This window comes from Neopelma chrysocephalum, unplaced genomic scaffold (genome assembly GCF_003984885.1).
Source record: "Neopelma chrysocephalum unplaced genomic scaffold, ASM398488v2 Primary Assembly neopelma1_68, whole genome shotgun sequence".
NCBI classification, from domain to species: domain Eukaryota; kingdom Metazoa; phylum Chordata; class Aves; order Passeriformes; family Pipridae; genus Neopelma; species Neopelma chrysocephalum.
In genome coordinates, this window is record NW_020897727.1 from 5,620,677 (window position 1) to 5,641,054 (window position 20,378).

The window sequence follows — 20,378 nt, forward strand, 5'->3', positions numbered from 1 at the left end:
CCCCCCCCCCGATCTCCTCCTGCTAATCCCGGTGCCTCCTCCCCCTCTGCCGCCTATGGCTGCACAGGACCCCCAGGCCTGCACTGGGACCCCCGGGGGGGACCATGTCTGCACCCCAACCCTGCTGGAGTGGGGGGTCCTGTGGCCCCCGAGGGACAGTGCCCTGGGGGGTTCCTGGGCTCCTTTATCTCCCCCAGCCTGGAGCAGCATCTCATGCACTGGGCCCCCATATAAGGCTCCCCCCCCGCCGGGGCTGGCAGCGCTGGAAAGCCAGCGCTGCTTTCCTGGCAGGACGCGGCCAAGGTCACTGACACCACAGGGAAGGTCCCCAGCTGGCACCCGGGGGAGCAGCCAGTGCAGCTGCAGCCATGTCATGCTGTACCTTCACCTTCCTCCTCCTCCTCCTAGTGGGACCATCCCAATGGGGCCAGGGGCACTATACAGCCACCCCGGAGCCCCGGAGCAGAGCCATGTTCCTCCACAGTCCTGCAGCCTCACTCTCCATCCCGCGGGACATGGTGACCTTCCCGGAGCACAGACACGGCCTCCGGCGGCAGAAGAGGGACTGGGTCATTCCCCCCATCAACTGCGTCGAGAACGACCAGGGGCCCTTCCCCAAGAAGCTGGTGCAGGTACATGGCCCCGAGGGGACAGGGTGTGGGAATGAGAGGCCCTGGAGCACCAGGACCCCTCTCACCCCTCTTTTCATGCCTCACCACCAGATCAAATCCAACAAGGACAAGGAGATCAAGGTTTTCTACAGCATCACGGGACAAGGAGTGGACACTATCCCTATGGGCGTCTTCATCATCGAGCAGGAGACAGGGTGGCTGGAGGTGACGAAGCCTCTGGACCGGGAGGAGAAGGATAAGTACATAGTGAGTGAGTGGGACCTGCAGCAGGGGGGGACGGTCCTGGGGGCTGCACACAGGCTGACTGTGTTCTTGCAGCTCTACGCCCATGCTGTGTCAGCCAACGGGCAGCCCGTGGAGGACCCCATGGAGATCATCATCACCATCACTGACCGAAATGACAACTGGCCCATCTTCTCCCAGGCAGCTTTCCATGGCTCTGTGCCAGAGGGAGCTGAGCCAGGTGGGACCACCGTCACTGCCTGAGAGGCAGTGCTGGGGGGATGTGGGGACAGCTCACCAATAACCACCTACTCCAGGCACGCCAGTGCTGCGGGTGCTGGCCACTGATGCCGACGATGCTGTGAGCTCCGACAACGGAGTCGTGGTCTATTCCATCCTGAGCCAGGCACCAGAGCAGCCCCAGCCCCGCATGTTCACCATAGACAGCAACTCCGGGCTGATCTCTGTGGCCGTGCCGGGGCTACTGGCAGAGGTGGGTCCCGGGCTTGGCCCCCACCCAGTGCCCACTCCCAGTTCAGGTGTGACGCAGCCTCTCACTGCAGGTGGTCCCTGAATATACGCTGGAGATCCAGGCAGCCGACATGGGGGGACACGGGCTGCAAGCCACCACCACTGCCCGCATCACAGTGCAGGTGAGACATTGAGCCCCCCTGCTGCCCACCCAGCACAGATGGGGAGGGTGAGGCTGGGGTGAAGCTGGTGCTGGCTCTCAGCAGCCCCACACACCCGGCCGCCGCACCGCCAACGCGCTCCAGGTGCTTTCCATGGTGGGAGGTGAGGCTGGGATGGCAGCTCCACAGCGGCTTCTCCTGGCCCAGCGCCCCATCTTCCCGCCGGGCTCTGGGCCACCAGCCCCAGGGCTGCAGCACTGCTGGAGAGTGGGTGCGAGTGGGGCTCCTGGGCACAGCTCCCAGTGGGAAGCTGCCTGTGCCGGCTCAGCCCAGCCAGGGAGGAGCACCCAGTTCTGTGGGAGCCTTGTGCCAGGATAGCGGCATCCAGCCACGCCAGCTCTGTGGGGAGAGGCTGTGGCGCCAGGAAGGGCGGCCAGGGCCAGGGATGGCGTTTTGCGCAGTGTCACCGGCCACAGGCCCCTGGCTGAGCGGGACCGAGGACAGCCAGGTAAGCTCGCTGGGGTGCCTCTCCGTGTCAGCCGGTGCCGGTGTCGGGCTGGCAGCGGGAGCTGGTCCGGCTCCAGGGAGGTTGCCTGGCCGTGCTGGCTGCTGGGACGCAGCCCTGAGTTGTGGTCCCACCCCAGCCTGGGAGCTCCAGCAGAGGAAGGGGCCCAGCTGTCCCAGCTGCTCTGACCTTGACCCCAGACAGCTCCAGAGAGCTGTCTGCGGGTCAACGTCCACCCGCACGTGACACTGTGGGTAGGGATGGGGCTGCTGGGATGGGGCTACTTCCTTGTTGGGTCCAGGCTGGCTGCTGCCGCCATGCTTTGGCCCACCAGGACAGGCAGGTGAGCAGGGAGCGTGGTGCTGCTGCAGGCACAGAGCCCTGCATCCCAGCAGGAACCAGCCAGCACCCACACTATGGTGGTTGCGGTGCCTGGGGCTGAGCCCTGTGGGATGGGAAGGAGGTGGGGGCCCATATCCCAGCTGTGGGGCACAGCAGGGTGTAGGGGCTGGGCTATGGCACAGCCAAGGGGGAGGCACACGGTGCTGCCAGGACAGGTCCCAGCCCCCCTTCCCCCTCCGCTGCAGGCTGACAGCATGTCCGATGCGGGGAACGGCTCCCTGACCACCCACGTGCTGAACACGGTCACGGGGCTGCCGGCGGCTGGCCTTGTCATCCGCCTGGACCAGCTGGTGGAGCCAGGGCCGCAGTGGAGGGAGCTGGCACAAAGGTAGGAGAGCTGGTGACACTAGAATGGGACAGGAATGCTGCTGCCGGTCCCCGTGAGCTTGGTTGAAGGCTCCTGGCACAACTGGCTGCCCAGCCTTCGCCTGGGGGCTGCCAGCAGCAGGGACAGTGCTTAGGGTATGATCAGGGCAGGTTCTGGGGATACAGCAGGGCTGGCTCGGTCTGGTTTCAGGCATACGGACATGGATGGGCGCTGCCGGCCCCTCCTGGAAGCGGGACAGGCCAAGGCTGGCACCTACAAGCTGCGCTTTGAGACAGCACCGTATTGGCAGGGGCTGGGGCACACCAGCTTCTACCCCTACGTGGAGGTACGGAGCGTGGGGAACCTGGGGCAGGTCTGGGGCCACAGTCGGGCTTGGGGGGGCTGTAACCCCCTGGGCCTGGCTCTGGGAGGGGAATCCCCACCACTGCCTCCTTGCTCTCCCTCAGGTCATCTTCACCATTACTGATCCAGCACAGAAGCTTCATGTCCCACTGCTGATCAGCCCCTACTCCTACACAACGTACCGGGGCAGTTAGGGGGGCACAGCCTCCCCTCAGGGATGCAGGAACGATGCCACTAATGCCATTAAAGGCTCCAAACACCACCATTTGTCTCAAAAAAATCACTTTCTGGTTGGGGAATGAAGGAGGGAGCCCCAGGGGCAGCCTGGTGTGGTTGGTGGGATGCCCAGAGCCCTCCAGCTGCATCATGGTCCCCTTGGAGAGGAGAGGGTCCCAAAGATGTTCACTGGGGTCTGTTTAATGGCACAGAGCAGGAACAAGGCACAGCCCCACTTCCAGTGTGCCAGTGGGACCCTCGGTGCTGGCCAGTGTCAGGTGGGCACCGAAACAAGTCCGGCGGGGCCCTGCCCCAGCTCCTGCCCCGGCAGGGGGAAGGCCAGCGGCTGGAAGCCCAGGTTGTCCAGGGGGATGCCGAAGGCAGTCAGCTTCGCCTCGAAGGTCTGCAGCATGTCATTGTGTGCCTGTAAGGGGAGGGTCCCCGTCAGCCCTCCACACCAGGGCAGGGGCTTCCTGTACCCCCTGGTCCTACTTCCATCCCCCATACCACAGCCATGGAATCACAGAGTCGTTTGGGTTGGAAAAGGCCTCTAAGATTGAGTCCAACCATTCCCCCGGCACTGCCAAGGCCACCACTAACCCACAAGCCCAAGTGCCACATCCACACAGCTTTTAAATCCCTCCAGGATTCCTTCCCAACCTCACCTTGCAGACTCGGGCCAGCTGGAGCTGCAGGTCCTGGATGGTGTCATTCTTGGAGTGGAGCACATCCTGTGGAAGGAGACAGGGTGTGAGGCCATGCTGCCCAGCCCCGGGGACATGGTGGCCATGCTGCAGGCGGGAGCAGTGTGGCACAGCACATGGAGGAGCTGCAGCGCCAGCAGAGCGTCCAGCAGCACGGCCTGGCAGGTGGCCACCACCCTGCCCCCTCTGACTGGCACTGCCAGGGACAGCCAGCTCCAGGCAGGGACAGGGACCTTCTGGATCAACACCACAGCCATCCCGGTCTGCTCTGCAGCACCTGCTACGGCAGCACCACCCTGCCGCCGCAGCACTGAGGGAATTACAGGGAGCCAGGCTCCCCAAGGCAGCTGAGCAGAGGAATTCGGGGACCCCAGCAGCTGCATGAGAGCCCGACGCCATGACGCCATCCCAGGAATGTGTTTTCCTTCCACCTGCTGGGAGGTGACACATCTACTGCCCATCCCACGGCTGTGCTACCCATTCCCAGGGCACTCCAGAGCTTTCCTGCCATCCCTCACAGTGGGGACCTGCATGGGGACAAGCGGGAGGGCACTGAGGCAGTGGAGCCGTCATTCCATGTCTGTGCCTGACCCACAGCCAGTGCTGCTCCGCTGCTCTGGCTGTGGCAGGCTGCAGGAATGTGGGTCTCTGGGCTCTTTGCGAACGTATTTTTAGCACGGCAGACGCCGCAGAGCCCCGGGATCTTGTCTGCACTGTTCCCTGTGGCCAGATGAGGTTCACCGGGTGCAACCCCTGTGCACAGAGCCCTCGGGGGCAACTGGACCCACCAGCAGTCGGCTGTGTGGCAGCACGGGGTGTTGGCAGTGCCGCAGAGCCTGGGGCCATGCTCCTCCAAACAGGCCCCATCTAGGGACAGATCAGTGCCAAACTCTGACACCCACACGCTCCACTCTGGAGGCAGAGCCGAGTGCCCTGCGGCACTGCACATGGCCCTGGGAGTGCCAGCATGGAGTGACATGGCAGCTGCAGCCACACAGGAAAGGGACTGGCACATTCTGGGGGCTGTGGGCACTCCACAGCAGGCTCCGCCCCCCAAAACCTGCCCTCGCCAGCCCCCAGTACCTTCAGCTTGTGTGAGACCAAGGACAGGGCGCTGGGGTCGAGTTTGGAGACTGCAACGACCTCGCCGAGCTCCACCTCCTTCTGCTCCAGGAGGCTGAGGAGTCCCTGCAGTTTCCGCTCCAGGAGCAAGTTCTTAAACCCTGTCTTCTGCTGCACCTCGTTAATGGCTTTGGTGAACTTCTGGTAGAGCTCATCTCGCTCTGCCTGGACCTGCTCCAGGAGACGGCACAGCACGGTGTTACACCACCCTCAGGAACTCAGGGGGCACAGAGGGGCCTCCAGGAGCCTGACTGGGGTCTGCTTAATGGTGTGGAGCACAAATGGGGCAGCAAACTGGTCTGGCAGCTCAGCCCAGCCATTCCCCACAGCACCTGCAGCCCACAGGGAAGGCAGGTGCTGCATCACAGCTTCCTCCCTTCCATGGTGCAGCACCTGTGCTTCTCCTTCCTCCTCCTCCTCCCCTCAAGGCAAGGGACACCCCAACAGGCTCCCTGTGGCACTAATTCAGACTCCAGCAAGGGCCCCCCGGCAAAGGGGGGTCTCTCCTCTCCTCCCCACAGCTGGCAGCAATCCCTGGCTCACAGCTAGTTAATAAGTGTCCTAATTAGGACACAGCCTCTCCTCCAAAGTCTATTTCTGAACACTCTGAATCTGGCGCTGTCTTAATGATGGATTGTTAACGAGGCCTCGGATCAATGTTCATATTCCTGGGGATTTCTACGAATTGCAAATGAGCTCTCTCCTGCCTCAACAGATTTATCTGGGTTAGGGGGGGGAGAACTCGCTCTGCAGGGCTCATCCCAAGCCACCGCACCCCGACCAGCAGGGGAGCGACCCTGGAATGCCGTCAAGAGAGGCCCGTGGCAATCCCCCCCAGCTCCGCCCCACGCAGCCCCCGGTAGCCTGGGGGGCCCACTGGAGCGTGCACGATTGCTTAGCAAAGTACAAGGCCAGGCCTGTCTGCTGACCGTGGGAGAGGCTGGAGCTGGGAGCAGCTTTGTTGGGAGCAGCGGCTATCGCCCAGCTTGGGATTAGCTTTGGAAAGCCCTCGGCTAAGCACAGGCTCTGCTAAGCCCCCACGCCCTGTCCTCTGTAGAGGGTTTGGAGAGGGTTTGGAGAGGGAACAGGATGTCCAGCCCCGCCTGCAGCTCTCACCTTACTGAACCGCTGCTCCAGCACCTCGTGTTCCCACTGAAGGTCCTTCAATTCCTTCTGGGTGACTTTCAGACGGGCTTTGGAGTTCTGTGAGCAGGAAGGGAGCATTAAGGAGCATGTGATTGTCTGGGAACTGTTGGGGATGTGTTCTAGGAAGGGAGGAGAGTGAGCAGCAGAGAAAACCAGCACCCACACCAACCTCTCTGATCTCTCTCTGGATCTCCATCTGAGATCCCACAAACACCCAGCTAAGCGGAATGGGATTCACTTTGCCCAGCAATCCCAGCACACTGAGTGGCAGAGGCCACTGCTTTCCCTCCAGGAATAAGCCCAGGAAAGGACTGGGCTGGCCACGCACCATCAGGATCTCCTTGTCCTTATCATAGCGAGCCAACTTCTTCTGCAGCTCAGCCACCTGCTCCTGGGCCTGTTGCAGCGGCTCCGTCAGCTCCTTGTTCTGCAGCAGCACATCTGCCTTCTCCTTTTCCAAGACAATCTCCTTCTTTCTCATCTCCTCCACCTGCTCCTGTTCTTAGGAACACGAGTGCTGGCTCCTGCGAGCTGCCCAGCCCCTCAGAGACCCCCCCACTACCACCCTCAGGACACCCTCCCTGCTCATGTGACGGTGTTCAGCCCACCAGCAGCAACCGCATCAACACCTGGGAATTGCCAAATCCAGGTGACACCCTGGCAGGAGTGGTCCCTGGGTGGAGGGGTGGCACAGGAATAGGCAGTACCTTCAGGAGGCTGATGAGTGACATGTTTTTGGCAGTGATATCGTTGTAGTAGTTCTTGATGTCACCGAAAGCCCCCTCGTGTTTCCCCATCAACTCGCTGATCTGGTTGTTCTTCCTCTCCTCCAGCTCATGGATCTCCGTCTTTCTCCGCAGGTCCATCTCCTCCCGCAGCGCCTGCATCTTCCTGTTGTACTTGGCATCCATCTCTGGGGGGCACAGGGGGGCTGGGTGGGGGGGGTCCTTCTGCAGACCCCATGCCCCAGCTCCTGTGCTGCCACATCGGCATCGAGACCCTTGTGGGGTCCAGGGAGAGCTGAGCCCAGGAATGACATCCTTGGAAAGAGGGCACAGAAAAGCCCCAAGTGGGCCTGTCACAACCTGAAATGTCCTCTGAGGGGGACACTGGAGGGAGGACACAGCAAAGGCTCCTCCAGCCATCCCACCTCCCAGGAGAAGGGCTGGCACTGCCACAGCACAGGGAACTGGGGAGGGGAAGTAGCCAGAGCTGGGGGGAAACAGGCTGGAACTGGGGAAGAAAAGTGATCAAAATGGGGAGGGGAGAAAAAACAGTCGAACTGGAGGGCAAACTGGACAGATTTGGGGAGGAAACTGGACAGAACTGGCTGGGAAAAACAGCTGGAACTTGTAGGGAAAACCGGCCAGAACTGAAGGGAAAAAACAGTCAGAACTAGGACAGAAAAAATTGCCAGAACTGGAGGGAACCTCCAACCCATGTGCGCTTGAGGTGCTGCTCAGGAGCCCAGAGCAACTCTCCCCATCCTGCTCCCGCAGGTTCTGCCTCTCCCCTGACCTTTGGCCTGTGCCTCGAAGTCGCTACGCAGCCGGGCCATCTCCTCCTCATGTTTCTGCAAGGGAGAAGCTCCATCTTAGAGGAGAGAACCAAATCCTGAGTCAGCCCATCCCCAGGGATTCCCTCCTGCTCCCTGGGAAAGAATTCTGATCCCAATGTTGGTGCAAACAGCGGCTTGGAGGTTCTCCAGCTGCTCTCACAGCTCCCCGCTGCAGGAGAGGAGTCATCCAGGAATCCCTCCTCCCCATTCCTGCACCAGAAAACCCACCCCATGGAGCAAGCCAGGGAGGCAGGATCCTGCCCCTGCTCCCACCCTGGGGCTGAAGTGCCTCACAGGTGGCTCCAGCCTGGCCAGGGACGTACCAGGCAGAGGTTTGTCACTGCTGCTTCATTGGCCAACTCCTGCTCCTTCAATTTGATGTTCAAGGAGCGCTTTTCTTTCCACAGCTCCTGCTCCTGGTCCCAGTGATCCTTCTGGGCCCGCTTCAGGGACAGGATTCCCTCTGCCTTCAGCTCTGTCAGGGTCTCCTGCTGCTCATGCAACAGGTGCTTCACCTTCTGCTTGTACACCTAAGGACAGGCCAGAGACTGGGTGAAGGGTTCAGCAGGAGACACCTGGAGCTGGGATGCTGGCAAGACACTCCCAGCTCCTCCTCCTCTTCCCCTTCTTCTCCTCCTCAGAGCTGCTCAAGGCTCACATGGAGCCCTTCTCCCCCACCTTGATCTCCACTTGGTGCCGCTCCTCTGCCTCCTCCATCTCCCGGTCCCGGCTCCGCAGCTCCGCTTTCTTCTCCTCCAGCTCCCGGCGGGTGATGTCCCAGCAGCTCTGAATCCTGTTACACTCCAGCTGGAAAGAATTCCGCTCCTGCCGCTCCCGATCCAGCTCCTCCCGGATACGCTGGACATGCTGCAGCAGCTGCATAGCCGAGAGGAAGAAACAGGTAAGGCAGAGGGGAGGCCTCGGACACGTGCCTTTGGAGACTCCATGTCCCAAACCTGGCAGGACATGGTGGTTGTCACTGGGATGGAGCAGCAGAGGTCCCTGACCGAACCAAACAGCCTCTGGAAAAGGAGTCACAAAACCTCATCCCACTTCCAGCAACCTGTGACAGGGTTCTGGCTCACAGTATCCAGTAACACCATTCTCAGGTGTCTAAATACTCCTGGATCATGGAATTGTTTGAGTTGGAAAAGCCTCTAAGATTAAGTCCAACCATTCCCCCAGCACTGCCAAGGCCACCACTAAACCATGTACGCAAGTGCCACATCTACACGAGTCTTAAATCCTTCCAGGGATGGGGACTCCACCACAGCACTGGGCAGCTGTGCCAGGTCTGGACAGCCCTTTCCATGAAGAATTTTTCCCAATATTCAACCTAAACCTCCCCTGGTGCAACTTGAGTCTGTTTCCTTTGGTCCTGTCCCTTGTTCCCCAGGAGCAGAGCGTGACTCTCCTGTCAGGGAGTTGCAGAGAGTGAGAAGGTCCCCCCTGAACCTCCTTTTCTCCAGGCTGAGCCCCCTCAGCCACTCCTGGTGTTCCAGACCCTTCCCCAGCTCCATTCCCTTTCCTGGACACGCTCCAGCCCCTCTTTCTTGCCGTGACTGGCCCAGAACTGACCCCAGGACTGGATGTGCCTCAGCAGTACTCAGCACACAGAGCTGGAGAGCAGAGGGTGGGATGAGGTGGCTGCTCTTTCCAGGAACAGCAAGAACACCCCTCCCCAGCCCAGACAGGCGTCAGGCAGTGACACAAACCCCGGCTGCTCGTCTCTGTCACCCTCTGCCACCTGTTGTCCCCAGAGCCAGGCCAGGCGCCACATAGGGGTTCCGAGAGCTGTTCTTGATGGCCTGGGGAATCTCTCACCTGCTCCTTGCTCATGTCCTCCAGGTCTAAGGCATCCACCACTGCCGGACCTTTCCCTTTAGTCGATCCTTTCTTTTTGGGTGCCTGAGGACAGGAAGCCAAACGCAGGAGGTGACTGGGTGAGAGGGAAGCCGTGCTGCTCAGGTCCACCGTGCCGGCCCCGGAGCATCCCTGCTCTCACGGCAGGAACAGGGCCAGAGCAGTGACACGGAGCCGGAGGTCCCGCGAGGAGGCTGGAAGCCTCTGGGACCACCCAGGACCTCCGTGGTTCATGTGACACCGCTGCCGGCTCAGGTCCACAAAACACCTATACCCAAAGTAATAGCTCAGAAGCGTCACCGCAGCGCTGGGAAGGCGCCGAGGGGCTCTGTGCCCTCCCCGGGAGCGGAGCGGGCCGGGGCCCCCAGCCCTCGGGTCTCGGGCCAAGCCCGACCGGGGCAGGCCGGGCCCCACTGCTCTCCCCTGTCCGCACCCCCGGCTCCAGAGAACCCTTCAGTAGCCGCCCTGGTTCTTTCCCCCGGGCCTGGGCCCGGGCCCGGGCCCGCTCTCACCATGGCGGCGGCCGCTGGCGCCGCGGTCTCCCGGCAACGGTCAGGTAGGTGTCGCGAGAGGAAAGTGAAATCTCGCGAGAGTTGCGCTGCTGACGGACACGCCCCCTAGCAACGCCACGCTCCGCCCTGGCAACGGGGGCGGGGCCGGCGGGGGATCCGGGGCGGGATCGAGGGGACACCGGGGACACCGGGGGGAATCGGGGGAGTTCGGGGGGATCAGGAGGACCGGGCGGATTGGGGGGGTCCCGCTGTGCCCGGCACAGCCCAGTCCACCCTCGCGCCCACCTCCGCGCCCCGGGCTGCCCCCGCAGCTGGGGTCCCCCGGCTCCGCTCCCGCACCCTCGGGATTCCTGCGGCACACCTGGTCCCCTGTGTCCCCCCGCTCTCCCCGGTCCCCCCCGCACCCTCCCCTGTCCCCCTCGTGCCTCCCGCCCATCCCGGTGTCCCCGCCCATCCCGGTGTCCCCGCCCCGGTGTCCCCGCCCCCGCCGCGGCGGACAGGACCGTGCGGGCTGCGGGCTGGCACCGGGCCCGCCCCGCCCAGCACCGGCACCGGCACCGGCACCGGCACCGGCTCCGGCTCCGGTTCCGGACCCGGCCCATGGCGGCTCCGGCAGCGGCCGCCACCGCAGGTGAGGGCGGGGGCCCGGGGGGGCGGCACGGACCGGAGCGCCCATCACCGTGGAACCGGGCCGGGCCCCGCGGGGCGTGCGGCGGGGGCACAAGGAGATGTAGGGCGGGAGTGCAAGAGAGAGAGTGCAAGGGGAGGGGGTGCTGGGGGTTGTGCATTGGGGGGGCATAGGGGAACGTGGGGCCGTGCTGAGGGTGCCCGGCTGCAGGGGTGGGGGGCTGTGGGGTGGGGGGGCCTGGGCGGGACACGGGGGGTCTGTGCATGGAGAGTCGGGGATGGGGGGGAACAGAGGGGTACGCAGAATACAAGGTGCTGTCCAGGGGGTCTGAGGGAGCACTGGACTGCCCTGGGGACATGAGGGGCACTAGCATGCTCACAGGATGTGGGGGTGCAGTGGGGTGCCCGTGGGTGCAGTGGGGTATCCAGGAGGTGTGGTAGACTGTCCAGAAGGTCAGACGGAGTAATGGGGTGCACTGGGGACCTGGGGTTGCAATGGGGTACCCAGGTAATGTGGGGGGACAGTGGGATGCCAGGGGTGTAGAAGAGCAGTGGGGAGCCCGGGGATGTGGGGGTGCAGTGGGGTGCTCACAGGACTTGGGGATGCAGTAGGGTGCTCACAGGACATGGGGTAGCAGTGGGGTACCCAGGGGACATGGGCAGCAGGGGGGTGCCTGGCAGACACCCCACACAGCTGTGCTAGTGCCTGTGTGCAGAGGTGCTCAGGGACAGGGAGGTGGCCATGCCAGTGGAGCTGGGGGGGCCCCGGTGTTCGGGGGGGGGCTGCACCTGGTGACAGAGGCGGTGCCAGGGCTCGGCTCCCCTGCACGCCCGACCCTCCCGCCTGTGCCCTGCACATGGCTGTGCCATGGCTGCCGGCATGGGGCAGCCCTGGCCGTGGCACCAGGAGCACTGGGGGCACCAGGCCTTGGGGGGACAGTGCCACTGGGACAGGCCGCAGGTTCTGTGGGGTGCCCAGTGCCATGGGGTGCTGGTACCGGTGGCTGCCCGGCTCTGCAGTTGCCGTGAGTCAGCACACGGTGTGCGGGAGAGATCCCTGATCCATCCTCGCTCCCGCCAGGCAGCCGGTGAGCCCAGGCCGGAGCGGGTGGTGTGGCCGGTGGCACGGCCGGTGGCACAGCGGGACCATGCAGGCAGAGGCCAGAGGGGAATTCTGCGGCCGGGACCAGCGCCCTGGTGGGTGGGGTCGTAGTGGGGATCGGGGGAGCTGTGCTCCTTACCGTGACACTGGAGCTGGGCACCGCGTGGGCTGGGGTGGTGGGAGCGGGCAGGAGCGGGCAGCCCCCATGTCAACCCCAGGAGTGGTCTTCCCAGCCCTGGGGCGGGGTGGAGACCCGGTTTCCCAGCTGGAGAGAAGGTGCCAGCAGCACGGGGTGCGCAGTCCCACCCTGGGGTCAGGATGTGGCAGAGCTGGTGTTGAAGCAGGGGTCTGTTGTTCTGCCAGTCTCCCGCAGCTCCATGTGCCAGGAGCAGGAACCCAACACCCCATAACATCCCTTTTCCTGTCGGGCTGGGGGGCTCTGTCCCTGCCCCGCTGTCAGAATCCTGGGGAGAGGGAGGCAATGCCCATCCCTGTGCCATGTCACCCTGCATCATGGCCGGTGGTAGCATGGCCCAGTGGTGGCACATGGTGCCAGGGCACCAGCACTGACCTCGGGCCAAGACAGGGGAGAGGGTGGTGTGTCCCCTGGTGCTGCCCTAGGCACACAGACTCCTCCTGCCTTCGGTGCCCACTGAGCCCTGAGGCACTACTGTGCCACCACCTTGTGCCACAACCACGGGCTCTGCTACCACTGTGTGCCATGACCCTGTGCCATGACCATGTGCCACAGCCACGGCCGCCTTGTCCCCACTGGCTCTTCCCGGTGACAATCCCAGCACAATCCGCCCTTGTCGGGGCCCCGGCACAGGCTGTGCTTTGTCTTGCCGACACAAAGGGGCTGCGCGGGGAGGGGGCGTGGGGCGGGGAGTGGGGGCTGCCAGCTGCCGGCATGAGAGTCCTGGGCAGCTCTGCCTGTCCCCCCGTCCCTCCCGGGGGTCCCACTCCCCCTGGCCCCTCAGCTGGGCACCCCACGGGGGCCCCCGAGGGAGCTGCCGTCACCAACGTGGCAGGTGCTGGTGTGGCAGAACTCGGCAAGGAGCCGCTGGCCCTGGAGCGCCCAGCGGGGACCCCCACCCACGGGCCAGCCCAGGAGACCCCTCGAGTCCCCCCAGAAGAGCAGGGTGGCATCCCTATCCCCAGCGCCGGCCTGCTGCAGGTCACTGAACGTCGACGTGAGTGTGGCCCTGTGTAGGGTCCCTGCTTGTCCCCAGAGACAATGCTGTCCCTGACACCCCCTGCCAGCCTCTGGGGTCCCTGCCTGTCCCTGGGATCTCTGCCTGCCCCTGGTTCCCTGCCTGCTCCCGGGGTCTCCTGCCTGTCTCTGGCATCCTTTGTCAGCCCCTGGGCTCTCCTGCCTGCCTCTCAGGTCCCCTGCCAGCCCCTGGGGTCCCTGCCTGTCCCTGTGGTCTCTGCCAGCCCCTGGGGTCCCTTCCTGTCCCTGGGGTCCCCTGCCAGCCCCCAGCCAGTTGTGGCTCCCACCAAGCTCCTCACCCCCCCAGCTCCCTGGGCCCCCGAGCACCAGACCCCCCGACCCCCTCATCCCTTGCCCACCCCGTGGGCGATAGCGGTGGGTCTCCAGCCCCCCCCCCCGGTGCCCGCAGAGCCCCTGAGCAGCGTGTCCTCGCTGGAGGTGCACTTCGACCTGCTGGACCTGACGGAGCTGACGGACATGTCGGACCAGGAGCTAGCCGAGGTCTTCGCCGACTCCGACGAGGAGAACGCGGCCGGAGAGACTCCCGGCGGTGAGCGGGGGGCCCGGGGCCGCCGGTCCCGCTCTGTCCGCCAGTGCCGGCCCGTCCCTGACCGCCCGCCCACCCCGTCCGTCCCACAGGGCTGCAGCCGCCGCCGGTGCCGCGGGCCGGGTACCTGCGCTCGCCCTCCTGGACCCGCGCGCGGGAGCAGGGCCGCGACAAGAAGCACCTGAGTGACCCCGAGCTGCCGTCGGGACCCCCGGGACCCCCGGACGCCTTCCTGCCCGCCGAGCGCCCGCGGGAGCCGTAGGGACAGGACCTGCTGGAGGACACCGGGACACGCCGGTGCTGCTCCCGTCGGTACCGATGGAGCCCGTCCCCGGGCGCAGGACTCCCGTTAGCCCGCCCGGAGGGCAGAGGCGGCCCCAGCCCCGCGGGGGGAGGCACTGGGGCCGCCCACAGCCGGTCACCCGCGGCTTCGGGGGGGGGGGAACCCGTTCGGCCCCGCCGGGCCCCGGGGGCGGCACGGCTCCGGTTGCCAGGAGCGGCGGGTGGGGCAGGACGGGACGGGTCGAACGGCCCAGCCCGGCCCGACGGAGCGCGGCCGGTGCCGGTGCCCGCCCGGTTCTGATGTAGCAGCGCTGTGATCCGGTAAAACCGACCGACCGACACACCGCCGGCCTCTGCCCGTCTGCGCCATGGCCGGGGGGCAAACGAGAAGGGTTGGGGTCACGGGACACTCCGGGGAGCATCGGGGCGGGGGGGGTCGGCTGGTGCCGAGGCAGTGCGGCCGCAGCCCCTCCCGGTGAGCGAGAGACTGGCGGTGACCGCGGCACGTCCCCGATAACGCCACAGAACGCAACTCCACCCCACCGGGCGGCGCTGGACCGGGGACCGGCCCGGTGCGGGGTCGGTCCCGGTGTTCGCTCCGCCGCGCGGGAGCCTCAGCCCCTCCGCTGCCCCCCGCCGCCGGCCCGAAGCAGAAACACGAATGCTGGGTTGCGCAAAGAGGCTCGTTAATGCTACAGGAAACACCGGGAGGGAAGGGGGAGACACCGGCCCCGCGCCACGCCCGGTCCCCCCTACCCCGCAACTTCCTTGGGGCTCAGCCCCGTTAACGGCGGTGCTGGGGGGAGATCGGATCCCAGTAGTGTGTGTGTGTGGGCTCGGTCCGGTCGCGGGGTTAGCCCTCCTGGCAGCGCCCACTGCCCCGCGACAACGGAGCACCGGTCCCTGCCCGCACCCCATCCCTGCCCGCACCCCAGTTCCACACAGGGACGGCAGGAGCCGCTGTGGCACCTTAACCGGATCCCAGTTAACCAGATCCCGGCTCCTCCGGCAGGGGTCCCCATGTTCCCACGAACAGCTGGGGTCCAGCTGTGCCCCCTGGCAGCACTGCCGTTCCCACAGGCAGAGGGTCCCGGAGCCAGGGCCACCCCAGTACCTAAACCGGCATGGAGCTGATTGTGTCTGTCCCAGGGTCCTGTAGTGGGTGGGGAACAGCTGTGGGGCTGAGCCCCTCCATGAGGTCAAACCCTCCTCAGGGCTCTCCCTCCGTGCCGGAGTCTTGGAACAGGGATTGCTTCCGCAGGCTCAGCCGGGCACACCGGGGGCAGGTGGTGGAATTGTCATAGTAGCAGTCCCTGGAGGGGAGGGGACAATGCCGTGTCACCCCCATGCCACCCCTGTGTGCCCCCGTCCCACCCCAGTGTGTTGGTACCTGTGGAACACGGCAGAGCAGTCGGCACAGACCGAGGTGTGGCTGTCGAAGGGGAAGAGCACGTCACCCTCCCGGCACAGCTCACACACGAATCCCTTGGCCTGGCAGCGCTGGGGGAGCAGGAGACAATGGTGACCCCACCAGCCCCACGGGGGTCTTCCCCTGGCTCTGGCCCACGGCATGGGTTTACCTCACAGTCCAGCTTGATGTGCTTGGCAAAGAGTGTGTGTATCTCAGTGAGGGAGCAGCCCAGGCGCCCGGCCTCGATGTCAATCAGGTCCTGCAGCGAGTACATCTCATCGTTCTCCACGAAGTGCTGCCGGTCCTGCAGCTGCGGGGGACAGGTCACTGTGACCATCACTGCTGTGTGACTGTCACTGACGCACCTGGCCCTGGCCCCCTGTGGCCCCCCAGCACCCCTAGGCCTGACCTGCAGCAGCAGCCGCGCCTCCATCGCCTCCTTGCAGGTGATGAAGTAGGGCTTCATCAGCAGGATGTCCTGGCGCAGCTTCTGCAGGGCACGGGGCAGGATGGGGTGGGATGGAAATGGGGACAGGAATGGGGATGGGTGCGGACAGGGATGGGACAAGGACAGGAAAAGGGTGGCAGCAGGAGCAGGATGGGGATGGGGTGAGGATAAGATAGGGATGGTGTGGGAATGGGACACAATGGGGATTAGGACAGGAGTGGGATGGGAATGGGGACAGGGATGGGATGGGAATAGGTACAGGAATGGGGACAAGAATGGGAACAGGAATGAGGACAGGGATGGGATGGGAATGGGGACAGGGATGGGAACAGGAATGAGGACAGGGATGGGACAGGAAGAGGACCAAGACAGGGAAAAGGGCAGTGGCAGGAGCAGGATGAGGATGGGGACAGGGTTGGGAATGGGATGGGGACAGGATGGAGATAGGAGCATGACAGGACCGGATTTGGTCAAGTTCATCCCTGTAGCAGTCTGGGCATCCTCTGCCCCAAACGCCCCACCTCACCTTGCTTTCCCTCTGTGGGACTCAGCGGGAGCCACCAGGGTCCCCCCACTTCCTCCTCACCCCACACTTCTTCCACAGTGTCACCCCTAGCCCCGTGGGGTGTCCCCTGCTCCTTGGGGTGTCCCCCTGGATCCAGCACTCACCCGGATCTCCACCAGCTCCTCCACGTAGTTGAACAGCAGTGGGTTGATCTCCCGCAGCTTCAGCACCGGCCGTGACACCATCAGTGCCAGGTACCTCATACTGCACCGTGACACCTGCCACCACCACCGGGGCACCGTCACCCCCGGCACCCACCAGCCCTGTCACCACCACTCCAGGGACCCCCGGCAGGGACCCATTGCAGGGACACAGCCCTGAGGACATGGCCCAACCCAAGTGATCTCTACCCAGGGACCCCCATAATCAGGACATGTCCCCATGACATGGCCCCCCAAGTGACCTCTACCAAGGGACATGGCCCCCAGGGACCCCCATGACAAGGCACACAGCCCCCCAAGTCACCTCTACCCATGGATGCAGCTCCCAGGGACCCCCACGACCAGGGACATGGCCCCCCAAGTAACCACTACCCAGAGCCATGGCCCCCAGGGACCCCCGTGACCCCCTGGGGTGCCCCCACCCTCTGCCAGGGGCACCTTGCGGGGCTCGAAGTCCCAGTTGTGGATGGCACGGGCGGGCACCACAGCCAGGTCGTTCCAGTGGCAGCTGGAGCAGTAGTAGAGGCCGGTGTAGTCGCACTGTCGGGCCTCGCTGGGCACCCCCCCTGTGGTGGCATGGGGCTGGCACGGGGCTGGCACCAGCACTGCCCTGCTCCCTGTTTGTCCCACACCGTGTGTGCCCCTGGGACACCCACTAGCACCCAGGGACATGGTGGGGCCACAATGTCACCTTCCCCAGCTTCCCATGGCTCCCAGCCCCACATAGCCCTCGGAGCCCCCACTTTCAGCTCTCCCCAGCCTCACACACCTCCCACCCCACAGCCCCTGAGCCCCAGGCAGCCCTGGCCCCCCCTTCCCCGCAGCTCCACAGAGCCCCCAAGGGAGCCCAGCCCCACACAACTCCCAGCTCCCCCCAGCCCCACACAGCTCCATGAAGCCCCTGGCCCTTCACATTCCCCCAGCCAACCCCCTGAGTCCCTGGTTCCCCTCAACCCCTCCAGCCCCCTCAGCTCAACCCCTCAGCCCCCAGCCCCACAGAGCCTCCAGCTTCCCCCAGGCCCATAGAGCCCCCAGATCAGTCCAGCCCCCCCAGTTATCTCCAATACCACACACTCCCCAGCCCCACAGAGCCCCCAGCCTGCCCCACCTCCTCAGCTCCCCCCAGCCCCAAGAGCCCCCACCTTCCCCCAGCCCCATCCAGCCCCCAGCCCCCCAGCTGCCCCAGCCCCTCTGGTGGTGTGGGGGCTCACGGAGGGAGATGGGGGCACGGCACTCGGCACAGCGGTAGTCCTGGCTGTCCAGCCCGCTCTCAGGGCAGATGCTGAGCTGGTACTCGGCGCGGTGGCTCACCTGGGCCCGCACACATGGCCGGCTCACCAGCGGCAGGCACTTGCTGTGGCAACGGTAGTAGCAGCCTGGGGGGCATGGGAGGATGTCAGTGTAGGGATAGGGGGGGCAGGGACACAGAGAGGGTGTCCCAAACCCACCTGTGCAGGTGTACCAGGTCTGGATGAGTCCCCAGATGATGGTGCTGCACTTGTCACACATCTGCTTGACGCTCTTGCTCTTCTCCTTGTAGAAGCGATGTTCCAGGACCACCCGGATGTTGGGCTCATCCTCGCCAGGGTCCTGCAGGTTGGAAAGGAGGAGGTACAGAATCACAGAACTGTGGAATGGTTTGGGTTGGAAGGGATCTCAAAGCCCATCCAGTCCCCCCCTGCCAGGGGCAAGGACACCTTCCCCTAGACCAGGTTGCTCCAACCCCCATTCAATCTGGCCTGGAGCACTTCCAGGGATAGGGGGTCAGCATGGCCCCCCCAGCAATGGAGGCCCCCCCAGGCCTAATCCCATTCCCACCTTCAGCTCCTGCAGCTTGAGGCGGAGGTGGATGAGCCGGACCACAGCGTCCTTCTGCCGCTCCGAGTGCTCGGGCAGTGCCAGGATCACCCGCTTGCACTCCTCAATGGCCCGGCGCAGCTGCGGCACGTCCGATGCCAGGATTAGCCCCTGTAGCCACCACCAGAGGAGGAGGAGGGTGAGCCGAGCCCCACAAACCCTCCCCATCCCCACAGTGCCCACCCCACTCACCACAGGGCGGGAGAAGTGGTCCTCGGCCAGCCCCAGGTCCAGGGCGCCCTCAGGGTCCCCTGGGGTGGGATCCGGCTGCTGGGCTGCAAAGTGGGGTACCATGGGGGGGCTGAGCACACCCCCGGAATAGGGGGATACCACGGTGGGGCTGGGCCCCGCTGCCCGCCCTGGTGAGTCAGCACCCACCTGGGACAGGGGATTCTCCGTAGGAGCGCTCTGGCTGCTCGGGGGTCTTGTTGAAGGGGTTGAGGTGGGCCTGGCGGAAGCGGGCCAGCCGCTCGTCCGACGCCATTGTCACCGTCCTGCTGGGGGACAGTGTCGGGGTGACACTGGCACCAGCCCCCCACCTCAGCCACACCCCACCAGCACCGGCATCAACACTGTCACTGACACCCCGGCACTGACACCCCAATACCATCACCAACACCCTGTCACAGGCAATTGCACCCTATCACCAGCACCCACACCCTGGCACCATCACAATCACCCCATCACAGGCACCGATACTGCCTCAACGGCACCAACACTGTCACCAATATCCTGTCACCAACACTTGCATTCCAGCACCAGCACTGACACTGTCACCAACACCATGTCACCGGCACTGATACCCTGGCACTGGCACCGATACATCGTCACGGGCACCGACGCCCCATCACCGGCACCAACACACTGTCACCAGCACCGTCACTGATACCCCAGCACCGACATCTCCTCACCGGCACTGACACCCACCGATAGCCCGGCACTGACATCCAACGACAGCCCGGCACTGGCACCGACAACGGCAACGACGCCCTGTCACCAGCAGTGACACCCCAGGACCGTCACCGACACCCCGCTCCTGACACCAACACCTCGTCCCCGCGGACAGACCCGTTCCTCCGCCTCCCACGCCCGTGCCCCTGCCCTGCCCCGCCGCCACCGCCCGCCTCGGCCGACGGTCACTCCGTACCCGCCCCGTCCCCGGCCCCCCGCGGGCCCCGCTGTCCCCGCGCTGTCCCCCCGCCCCGACCCCGCGCCCCGCGGAGCCCCCGCGCGGCCCCGCCCGCCCGCCAGGGGGCAGCGCCCCTTCCCCGCTCACCGCGCGCGCAGTCGCGCCTGCCCGCGCGCTCCGCCCCGAAACGACAGCCCCGCCCCTCCGTGGCCACGCCCACACAGCTCCCCGCCCACCTATGGCCCCGCCCCGCCGCGCTGCTGTCCCCTGCCGGCCGGCGGACCGCGCGGCACCGCGCCGGACCCGCGCTGTGCCCACCCCCACAGCCCCCCCCCCCCCGGCCCCCACCCCCACGGCCCCCACCCCCACGGCTCCACCCCCACGGCGACACCCGCGCTGTGCCCATCCCCGCAGTGACACCTGCACTGTCCCCAGCCCCACACTCCCCAGCCTCGCTGTTCCCATCCCTACAGCGACATCTGCACTGCCCCTTTTAGATCTCCCTAAAACCTCCAGCCCCATTGTACCCATCCCTACAGCTTCCATCCCCCCAACCCCCAGCCCCATCATCCCTTGTCCCTACAGCCTCCATTCCCAGAGCCCCTTGTCCCTATAGCCCCCAGCCCCATCATCTGGTGGTCCCCAGAGCCAGGGGGCTCAGGTCTGGGGATGCCCCGGATCTCTCACAACTGGGCACATGCTCCCTGTGGGAGCACCCTGGGGTCTGCGCCCCCACCACAGCTTGGGGGACAAAGGACCAACTCTGTCCTGGCACAAGGAGGCAGCTGCCACCCTCCACTCCCTCCCATCATGGAGAAAAGTGACAGTGGGGACAAAGGCACCATCCACCTT

At 65.1% G+C, this 20,378-nt stretch overlaps 4 protein-coding genes across 9 annotated transcripts; 2 read left to right on the forward strand and 2 right to left on the reverse strand.

Moving 5' to 3' along the window:
* Positions 1 to 12: 12 nt before the first annotated feature.
* Positions 13 to 3,325, forward strand: LOC113968374. Its single transcript, XM_027684893.1, has 8 exons — positions 13 to 632; positions 723 to 878; positions 951 to 1,095; positions 1,261 to 1,507; positions 1,631 to 1,994; positions 2,579 to 2,721; positions 2,911 to 3,046; positions 3,168 to 3,325. The coding sequence occupies exons 1-8, from the start codon at positions 369 to 371 to the stop codon at positions 3,255 to 3,257; spliced, it is 1,545 nt and encodes a 514-aa protein (XP_027540694.1). The 5' UTR covers positions 13 to 368; the 3' UTR covers positions 3,258 to 3,325.
* Positions 3,326 to 3,328: 3 nt separating this feature from the next.
* Positions 3,329 to 10,307, reverse strand: GAS8 (growth arrest specific 8). Its single transcript, XM_027684897.1, has 11 exons — positions 10,185 to 10,307; positions 9,634 to 9,717; positions 8,488 to 8,685; positions 8,133 to 8,339; positions 7,770 to 7,824; positions 6,959 to 7,164; positions 6,580 to 6,747; positions 6,222 to 6,308; positions 5,067 to 5,276; positions 3,945 to 4,010; positions 3,329 to 3,703 (listed from the first exon to the last, which is right to left on the reverse strand). The coding sequence occupies exons 1-11, from the start codon at positions 10,185 to 10,187 to the stop codon at positions 3,554 to 3,556; spliced, it is 1,434 nt and encodes a 477-aa protein (XP_027540698.1). The 5' UTR covers positions 10,188 to 10,307; the 3' UTR covers positions 3,329 to 3,553.
* A 16-nt stretch (positions 10,308 to 10,323) lies between these two features.
* Positions 10,324 to 14,633, forward strand: DBNDD1 (dysbindin domain containing 1). 4 transcript variants are annotated; one of them, XM_027684901.1, is made up of 5 exons: positions 10,324 to 10,815; positions 11,893 to 12,008; positions 12,945 to 13,106; positions 13,536 to 13,676; positions 13,766 to 14,633. In XM_027684901.1, the coding sequence occupies exons 2-5, from the start codon at positions 11,960 to 11,962 to the stop codon at positions 13,933 to 13,935; spliced, it is 522 nt and encodes a 173-aa protein (XP_027540702.1). In that variant the 5' UTR covers positions 10,324 to 10,815; positions 11,893 to 11,959; the 3' UTR covers positions 13,936 to 14,633. The 4 variants fall into 4 exon arrangements, with proteins under 4 accessions (XP_027540702.1, XP_027540703.1, XP_027540701.1 ...); XM_027684902.1 differs by having other exon boundaries at positions 11,897 to 12,008; XM_027684900.1 differs by lacking the exon at positions 11,893 to 12,008 and having other exon boundaries at positions 10,763 to 10,815; positions 12,960 to 13,106.
* On the reverse strand, positions 14,625 to 19,711 carry DEF8 (differentially expressed in FDCP 8 homolog). Of its 3 annotated transcripts, XM_027684896.1 has the most exons (12): positions 19,674 to 19,711; positions 18,776 to 18,891; positions 18,590 to 18,672; positions 18,359 to 18,508; positions 17,989 to 18,130; positions 17,752 to 17,916; positions 16,979 to 17,106; positions 16,484 to 16,597; positions 15,776 to 15,856; positions 15,536 to 15,676; positions 15,346 to 15,455; positions 14,625 to 15,268 (listed from the first exon to the last, which is right to left on the reverse strand). In XM_027684896.1, the coding sequence occupies exons 2-12, from the start codon at positions 18,879 to 18,881 to the stop codon at positions 15,166 to 15,168; spliced, it is 1,323 nt and encodes a 440-aa protein (XP_027540697.1). In that variant the 5' UTR covers positions 18,882 to 18,891; positions 19,674 to 19,711; the 3' UTR covers positions 14,625 to 15,165. The 3 variants fall into 3 exon arrangements, with proteins under 3 accessions (XP_027540697.1, XP_027540696.1, XP_027540695.1); XM_027684895.1 differs by lacking the exon at positions 19,674 to 19,711 and having other exon boundaries at positions 15,536 to 15,625; positions 18,776 to 19,443; XM_027684894.1 differs by lacking the exon at positions 19,674 to 19,711 and having other exon boundaries at positions 18,776 to 19,442.
* Positions 19,712 to 20,378: the final 667 nt, after the last annotated feature.

Excerpts from the sequence above, each read along its gene's own strand:
- LOC113968374 (XM_027684893.1), top strand. The coding sequence starts at position 369 with ATGTCATGCTGTACCTTCACCTTCCTCCTCCTCCTCCTAGTGGGACCA. Across the intron at positions 879-950 it reads AGGAGAAGGATAAGTACATA|CTCTACGCCCATGCTGTGTC; the intron begins GTGAGTGAGTGG and ends GTGTTCTTGCAG. Across the intron at positions 1,096-1,260 it reads GCCAGAGGGAGCTGAGCCAG|GCACCAGAGCAGCCCCAGCC; the intron begins GTGGGACCACCG and ends ATCCTGAGCCAG.
- GAS8 (XM_027684897.1), bottom strand. Across the intron at positions 8,686-9,633 it reads AGGACATGAGCAAGGAGCAG|CTGCTGCAGCATGTCCAGCG; the intron begins GTGAGAGATTCC and ends TCGGCTATGCAG. Across the intron at positions 3,704-3,944 it reads AGCTGGCCCGAGTCTGCAAG|GCACACAATGACATGCTGCA; the intron begins GTGAGGTTGGGA and ends CTCCCCTTACAG.
- DBNDD1 (XM_027684901.1), top strand. The coding sequence starts at position 11,960 with ATGCAGGCAGAGGCCAGAGGGGAATTCTGCGGCCGGGACCAGCGCCCT. Across the intron at positions 12,009-12,944 it reads CGGCCGGGACCAGCGCCCTG|GTGCTGGTGTGGCAGAACTC; the intron begins GTGGGTGGGGTC and ends CCAACGTGGCAG. Across the intron at positions 13,677-13,765 it reads GGCCGGAGAGACTCCCGGCG|GGCTGCAGCCGCCGCCGGTG; the intron begins GTGAGCGGGGGG and ends TCCGTCCCACAG.
- DEF8 (XM_027684894.1), bottom strand. The coding sequence starts at position 19,007 with ATGGTATTGGGGTGTCAGTGCCGGGGTGTCAGTGACAGTGTTGATGCC. Across the intron at positions 18,673-18,775 it reads CGGAGAATCCCCTGTCCCAG|CCCAGCAGCCGGATCCCACC; the intron begins GTGGGTGCTGAC and ends CCCACTTTGCAG. Across the intron at positions 15,456-15,535 it reads ACATCAAGCTGGACTGTGAG|CGCTGCCAGGCCAAGGGATT; the intron begins GTAAACCCATGC and ends CTGCTCCCCCAG.